This window comes from Sinocyclocheilus anshuiensis, unplaced genomic scaffold (assembly GCF_001515605.1).
Source record: "Sinocyclocheilus anshuiensis isolate Anshui unplaced genomic scaffold, SAMN03320099.WGS_v1.1 scaffold1049, whole genome shotgun sequence".
Taxonomy (NCBI): Eukaryota; Metazoa; Chordata; class Actinopteri; order Cypriniformes; family Cyprinidae; genus Sinocyclocheilus; species Sinocyclocheilus anshuiensis.
This window is the reverse complement of record NW_015557197.1, coordinates 520,542-528,469: the sequence shown is the minus strand read 5'-3', so window position 1 is coordinate 528,469 and position 7,928 is coordinate 520,542. Positions and strand designations below refer to the sequence as shown.

The following is a 7,928-nucleotide window of genomic DNA, read 5'->3' as shown; positions in this document are numbered from 1 at the left end:
CAGCAGGTAGTTTGCCAGACTGTTGCCTTGAGCTGTAAGAACATAATTTTAACCTTAATTTAAATGCAATACATTATTATTATTATTATTTATTTTCAGTTTTATTTAAAGGTATCAAACTTATTTCATGCAACAATTGCTATCGATTGAGCTTAACTTGTATTGAACCTGGAGTATTCCTTTTAAATAGTAATTAGATTTTCGTTTGTTTGTTTTCCGATCACCTATTCTCCCCGATTCCTCTTCCTCGAATCATCCTAGCGCCGTACATGCAGTCAGTAGACCTCGTGATTAGCTGTGCGGTCCAAAATCAGTCCAAGTACTGTTGGTGTTGCCAGCCGTTTCATGTGTGTGTGATCTGCTTTGGGGTAGGCCGGGCCTCAGCAGCTAGACGCCTGCCCGTCCATTATCAGCTCAGGGAACGAGACACTGGCTTCTTGTCACTTGCAGTGGTGGGCTCAACACTGCACCTCTCCTCAGTCCTGTTTACACTTGGCAAAGGGGAAAAGATCTGTCGGATGAGGCGCTTTTTTGTGCTTGACTGTTTAAAAGCCATCTGAATTGGTTGTACAGCACTGGGACAATAGCAATCTTGGTGCAGACAGTCTCTGAAATTTTTTTTTGTTTGCCTCCCTCAAGTGTTCATTTTACATGAGTGCAAGTCAAAACTGTGTGAAAAAATTAGAGGTTTTAAAAGTAGATTATTAAAGTACAACACAAGTTTTAACATTAAGTAATATTTTTATATCAGTTTCAAGTTCATATAACTTTGAAATTGCACTCAGTATTTTTTCCTCAAACAAATTGTATTAAAAATTATGCAAAACTTACTATGATTTAATTATATTATTTTATAGTTATTGTATTTTAATATATGAATGCTATTTAAATAAATACTTTATTATATTCATATTTTTATTTTAATCACCAAGCACTTTTCTTAAGTTTATTACTGAGGAAAAATGTAGCTGTTGAGTCCTTGTTTAACTTTTTCTCAAACTTTTAATTTTATTTTTTTTAAGAAATTGTGATTGTCTGTACTTTTAAAGTAACTTATGCAACATATCAGATGTCAAACTTTTAAACAGTCATGTGCAAAAAAAGCAGTTCAACCCTATTTCACAAAGATGCCCAGTGTATCTGACCTTGCATGTAATCTGCACATAGCTTCCCCCCCACTTAATGTCATTGGGGCCTGTTGTGATGAAAAATGCATTTACGCTTACCGAGGAACTAACTTTGCATTAATTAACCAATCAAAAGCACGGCATTCCTCCATGCTCAGACTGACTGTAGCTTTTCAAGCCATGAATCAACCGCTGCAATCGCTGCTGCTTTGCTTAATGTGTCTCTTACCAAATCAACATCGTCATACCTGTCTGCAACACTGCTGAAGCCTCTCATGGAACCAAAACCAGTTCAATCTAACAGCCTCTCAGCAAAACACTAGTGCTGTGTTGCCACCAGTCTAGTGCACTGTAGATATTTCATACACAACCTTTGATTTTTTTGCCTTTACATTTAGACTTGATTCCAAAACCTAGTAAGCTGCCTACTTAGGGAACTGTTGTAAGGAAACATCTCTTTGACTAGTATAGAATGTAATCCAAGATGGTGGACAAGTCTAGATAAATGTTAATATTATGTTAATAATAAATAAGAATTACAAAAAAAATGTATAATAATAATAATAATAATAATAATAATAAATGTTAATATAAATATTTCACTAATTACTGACAAATGTATAAAAACAAGATTTTGATATATATATATATATATATGCATATACACACATATTTAAGTTTATGTAAATATATAGAATTTACATAATTAAATTAAAACTGAAAAAAAACTGATAACATATATGTTTGTGTGTGTGTGTGTGTGTGTGTGTGTGTGTATGTATTCAATAAAATGTTTTATCATAAAATGTTATTTAAAATATTAGAATTTTAACTGAAAATATAAATAAATTAATAATAAGCATGCATAATAATAATAATTTACATAATATATAATTTTTTTTTAAGTATACATAACAAATTCATTATTATTGTTATATTTATGTTAATGTTCATTACAGAAAAAAATGATTTAATTATGTATGAGATGAATAGTGTCTTAGATTACGCTGTTAGAATAGCATGCTATCTTTGAGTTGCTGCCTGTGTAGCACCTCAAACCAGTCCCTTTTGAGTTTCCGTCTCACTTAATATGCCGCCTTAAAAGGCAACTCACTAGGTTATGGAACAGAGCTTTAGCATTGACATTATTGATTTTGCTTGGTTTCAGCTGCGTTGTAGTTCTCCCTCTTATCTTCTGTCTGTCTGCTGTCTTGCTCTTTGGTTTGTCTTTATATGTGTGTTTGGCATCATCATTTGCTTGGCTCCACCCACCCTCCCCTGCTTCCTCTCACATTGGACTGCATGGAATCATGGGATTCCACAGCCCCTCCCATCACCTTCTCAGAAGGTGCATCGACCTGCTGGAACCACCAAGTCTCTGAGCAAAAAGGATCACAAGCTGTGGACTTTCAGTCTTTAATGTTCATTTTCTGCTTTATTGTTAAATAAATACAAAAGTTACTTTAAGGAAAGTAAAAAATAAATTGCACTGCCATATACTACTGTAAAGTCTGTTCAGCCATGGCATTAGTTTGTAGGCTAATGTGCCATGAGTTCCCATGGGAATTTTTTATGGGTTTTTAGAAAGCATTTTTTAATTAAAGTTATTTTAATTTTTAATTAATTATTTCTAAAAAAAAAAATGTAGAGTAAAATAAGGTGTTTGGTCAACATAACTTTAAAAAAATTCTTCTTTATTTTATTTTATTTTATTTGACAAAATGTATACATAATCATGCCTCAAATGGAGACATACCATCTCAGGGAAAAAAAGTAAAAATTGACCTTTTGTTCCTTTAGGGGTGCTAGAGCTTGTCACTAGGGCAGTTATTTACTAATTTACCCCTAAATGGTTAATATATATAATATGATGATTAAAAATGTATTTATTGCATTCTTTTTCAAAGGTACAATTAATTTCCTAAAGGATACAGGTTAATTGATGATAAAACATACTGAAATTAAATACTTAAATATATTACTTTGTATGTAACTAGTGTTATACATTAATAAACTACTTTCAAAACACAAATTTCAATTTCAGCAAATTGAAAAGAAAAAAAAACAGCAACAAGCTGTTGTACCCATAAAGGTACAATTTTTGCACATTTTTCTGTGTACACAGGATTATAACTGCAATAAAAATATGAGTTTACGTGCTTGGCAAATCCTTGTAGTGCTTATGTCAAAACTTAAAATTATAAAGCAAACAAAGGTTTCAACATTTATTTTTGAGATCCGACTGCGGACATTTTGATCGTAAAATGTCTGTAAGTAATGTGAACCACGGATCTTAGTTTGCTCAGAAATAAAAAACCACCATTAAAAACCCTTAAATGTTCCCGAGGGAGTCATCAGTCATACTCTTCCAGGTTTTATGAATACAAACTGAACAGCTTGATTCAAACATACAAACAAATATAGACCATTGCTTCGTATTTTGTATTGTATTCAAAACCACAGTATGAAACACATTTGGCCTCAGAAACAAAAGCCTTTGCTTCTAAATGAGCCTTTTCTTTCTTTCTAAACCACCAGCTGCCCTGTTTTGCTCTTGAAGTACTTGGTCGTCGCCAGTGGAGAAGGTTTTTTTTGGTTCACAAGTCAATGTGTTTGTCTTTCTCCCTCCGGCCCAAACTCATTCCATTATCAGTCAATCAATGAAACCGTCAACATGCATTTGGATTGCGGCGGTGCTCTTGCACCCCATTGGTTAGAATCAAACTGCCATTCTCTGGTTCAGTGCGGACCGTCCCTTCGCCCTGACAGACACAAGGACACGTGAGCCTCACAGACGATGCCTACGGTAGGTCAGCGGTGGGGGTCGTTGTACAGGCCAGCTGTGCAGAGTTGGGGAGCGTCTCGCTTACAGACACACGAGACAAGTTTAGAAACGGCTGGTGCTTGACCTCCACCTCTGACCTGTGATCCACAGACCTCGTGTCAAGTGTGCTTTGGAATGCTTTAACACTAACTAAACCAGCTTTCTTCTTGCTGTTCAGCTTCTGGTCTGTGGAGTGACGTTGAAAACAGAAGTTGCTGGGCCAATGGTGTGGTTGAACTGCACGGTTGAACAGATTAAGTCTATGCTATGGGGATAAGTCAACAAAAATGATGTACTGTATATTTATATAGAAATTTAAAGTATGTTATTAAATTATTAACATTTATGTGGTATTAACATATTAGTAACTAAAACTATTGATAATCAAATTGAAATTAAATTGTAATTGAAATAAAGCTGAAATTAAATATTACTTGAAAAACTTATATATATATATACACACACACACACACACAAATATTACATGAAAAACTTTAACTTGACTTAAAACTTTAAAAAAAAATTAAATCTTATCTTGGCAAGTAAATGAAAATAAGGTTGAGAAGTAAAATTACTCAAATTAAAATTATAACAAAGTTAAACAGAAATATTTAAAAACAACAAAAACTAATAACTAACTAAAAAGACAAAAGCACTTCGTTGAAAAAAATAGTTTTATATTTAAAGAAAAAAGTTTTTTGTTTTTATTCTGTTTAGCTTTATTTCTATTTTAGTTTTAATTTCAGTAATTAACTTATCTTTTTTAATTTCAGTTTAAAGTTAAAGTGAAATATTTATATAATATCATTTAATTTTTTTTTTTTATTATTATAAATTAAGTTACCAATAATTTTAGTTACCAATTATATAATATATAATAGTATTATAGTATATAATATAATAATAGTATTCAATAAATGCATGCTTATATATATATATATATATATGTATATATGTGTGTGTGTGTATATGTAAATTTCTCTGTTTTATATACATAACTTTGAATTTAATTTTATTTAATATATGTATTTATTTAAATTGTATATACATGCAGGTCACCATAATGAGCCCAGCAGCTTTTGCAATTATCTTGCTAATCGCTCTTGAAATGACATTGTTGATGTTTCTTGTGAAATTCACATTGTTTTTACATTTGACAATATTGAAACAGGATTTAATTCATACACTGGAAACACAACAGGACTAGGATCAGGAGAGATTTACAAAGACCCGCGAGAGAAGTGGACAAAAGGGTGAGGAACGCACTCATGCACCTGGAATGTGTTTTGAAACCCAAAACGTTTGTGCTTATATGATGCATATAAACTAAAGATGACATGCTTGGGTTGGACTGTAAGCTGTGGTGTTTTTCAGTAAGCCTCCACAAACATCATTACCCCTTCACCAAACTCTGAGCTCACAGCTTTGGGTGTGGTAGAAGAACCACCCAAACATATAGAAGAACCCGTCTACTTAGGACATTTATCAATGCTTTAAATTATGTTTACACGTTTGTAGACAAAGTTAAAGGGATGGTTCGCTTAAAAAAAATTAGACTTCAGTCATCATTTACTGACCTTCATGTTGTTCCAAACCTGTACATAACTTGATTTGTTTAACTGAGGAACACAAAAGATGATATTTAGCAGAAGATCTTTTGTATATAATGGGGACTGGGACTGTCAAGCTTCGAAAATGACACAAAACACCATAGAGGTAGACAATTTTGATTATTTGTGCTATATTTCAAGTCTTCTGATGGTATAAGGAAAAGTCTGATATTTAAGTCATTATTTGGTGGTCAAGTCTGCATTTAATTCAATTCTGTGCCAGATTTTGTTGTCATTGATTTTTTTTTAATTTATTTTTTTTTTATGATTTCATAACATCAAATCTGGCATGATACGGTTTGATATGCCATATTTAAATGCAGAAATGGATGAAACTTGAGAAGTTTTCTATCCTTTTGTATTTTATGAAAATAAGGTTTGGAATGATACAAGGATGAGTAAATGATTCCGTTTTCATTTTTCGGGTTAATTCTTTCTTAATAAGGAAAAGTCTGATATTTAAGTCATTATTTGGTGGTCAAGTCTGCATTTAATTCAATTCTGTGCCAGATTTTGTTGTCATTGATTTTTTTTTAATTAATTTTTTTTTTATGATTTCATAACATCAAATCTGGCATGATACGGTTTGATATGCCATATTTAAATGCAGAAATGGATGAAACTTGAGAAGTTTTCTATCCTTTTGTATTCCATGAAAATAAGGTTTGGAATGATACAAGGATGAGTAAATGATTCCGTTTTCATTTTACGGGTTAATTCTTTCTTAAATCCCGCATTGCTAACAAATGATTGCTTTTAATTGCAGCGGCCCCGATCAGGAGAACTCAGTAGGAGGAGCTCCAGAAAGCCTGACATTTAAGGAGCGCCAGAGGCTCTTCTCACAGGGAAAGGAAGTGTCGAATAAAGTGAAAGCATCCCGGAAGCTCATGGAACTGGAGAACGAACTGAACATAAAGCAGTAGCGAAGAGCCCTAGCAGGACTAATTACAAATATGTGACCCATCCCTGGAGAAAAAAAACACAAAACACATCCAGCTATGGCTTCCCAGTCATTTCCAAATGTTCTTTTTGGGTTTCATTGAATAACTGGACGATTAAGTATCATTTAGCTGCAATAAGAGACGATATTCCTGACATTTAAGGAGCGCCAGAGGCTCTTCTCACAGGGAAAGGAAGTGTCGAATAAAGTGAAAGCATCCCGGAAGCTCATGGAACTGGAGAACGAACTGAACATAAAGCAGTAGCGAAGAGCCCTAGCAGGACTAATTACAAATATGTGACCCATCCCTGGAGAAAAAAAACACAAAACACATCCAGCTACGGCTTCCCAGTCATTTCCAAATGTTCTTTTTGGGTTTCATTGAATAACTGGACGATTAAGTATCATTTCGCTGCAATAAGAGATGATATTCCGTAAATTCCCTTGAAAGATATATTATAATAAAGCACTGTACATTGTTTTAATTATATTAATAAGAAAACTGAAATTACATGAAGGGGGTATATTTTTGTTTGTGAAATGTTACTTTTTTTTTCTTTTTTTTTATAGGCAGTAATGTGGGATATTTTATGGTGTTATTTTATTCTCTTTCTACATCTTTCCACTATTTTTTTTTCTTTTGAAAGTAAGTGCTGATATAATAGACCAATGTAAACCGCTCTCAGTACAGAATAGGGGTCCGCTTTGGTCCCCGAATATTATCGGAACAGCTCAACAGTAGCGCGTGAACAAAACTTATATAGGAGGCTCGTGTTTTTTGTTTATTATTTTATTTTTCCAGCTGGTTCTTCCGCGTTCGTACACAGGCACCTTTCCGCCAATCTCGTGTCTGCATTAAAATGATTTTGCTCGGAAAACGAGCAACCTTGTTAGCACCATTTGTGAATTTCCTTTGAGTGTAGTCATTTTTCTTGATTATTTTAATGCACCGTCTGCAAGTCTGTCATTCCGTAAGAGCGCTGAGGTTTACCACTTTTATAAAATGTTTAGGAGTTTTTGTGTTTAAATGCACCGGGCGATGTGACGCAGTAGCTAGCTGATGTTGGCGAAGCAAAGTTTGATGGTAGTATAATGTTAATAAAAAGAGACGATTTGAATAAAGAGGTTTTGTGCAAATGAGATGCAGGAGACTTTTGATTAGCAGATATTTATTTGAACCTTATTGACATAGTGACAGATTTGTTCGTTTTTACAAGTCTGGATAGAATCTGCAGGTTCATTTTGATGGATGAGCGACAAACGTGAGATTTAAACACAGTAGGCCACTATCCGCTGTTTGGTTGTGCATTAAACGGCTTCCCTCGGCCCACAGTATTGCAGATGTTTATATAAATGGAGGATCCGGTCGTGTCTCTTCAGTTTGAAGCACCTGCATCTTTTCATTTATAGTCTAGACCTGTTGGCGC

General features: G+C 33.7%; 1 protein-coding gene and 1 long non-coding RNA gene across 11 annotated transcripts in view; one reads left to right on the top strand and one right to left on the bottom strand.

Annotated features, from left to right (window-relative positions):
* LOC107678828 (afadin-like) overlaps positions 1-7,922 on the top strand; it is a 135,714-nt gene extending 127,792 nt beyond the window's left edge. For 7 of the 10 annotated variants that reach the window (XM_016474235.1, XM_016474244.1, XM_016474238.1 and 4 more), the window contains 2 exons: positions 5,123-5,204; positions 6,328-6,651. In XM_016474235.1, coding sequence (XP_016329721.1) covers positions 5,123-5,204; positions 6,328-6,484 — 239 coding nt within the window. In that variant the 3' untranslated portion in view covers positions 6,485-6,651. The other 3 variants (XM_016474237.1, XM_016474236.1, XM_016474243.1) reach the window with 3 other exon arrangements.
* Positions 7,311-7,928, bottom strand: part of LOC107678831 (uncharacterized) — a 2,196-nt gene continuing 1,578 nt past the window's right edge. Inside the window, exon 2 of the long non-coding RNA XR_001632975.1 lies at positions 7,311-7,918. This is a non-coding gene — a long non-coding RNA (uncharacterized LOC107678831). The remainder of the gene's footprint in view (positions 7,919-7,928) is intronic.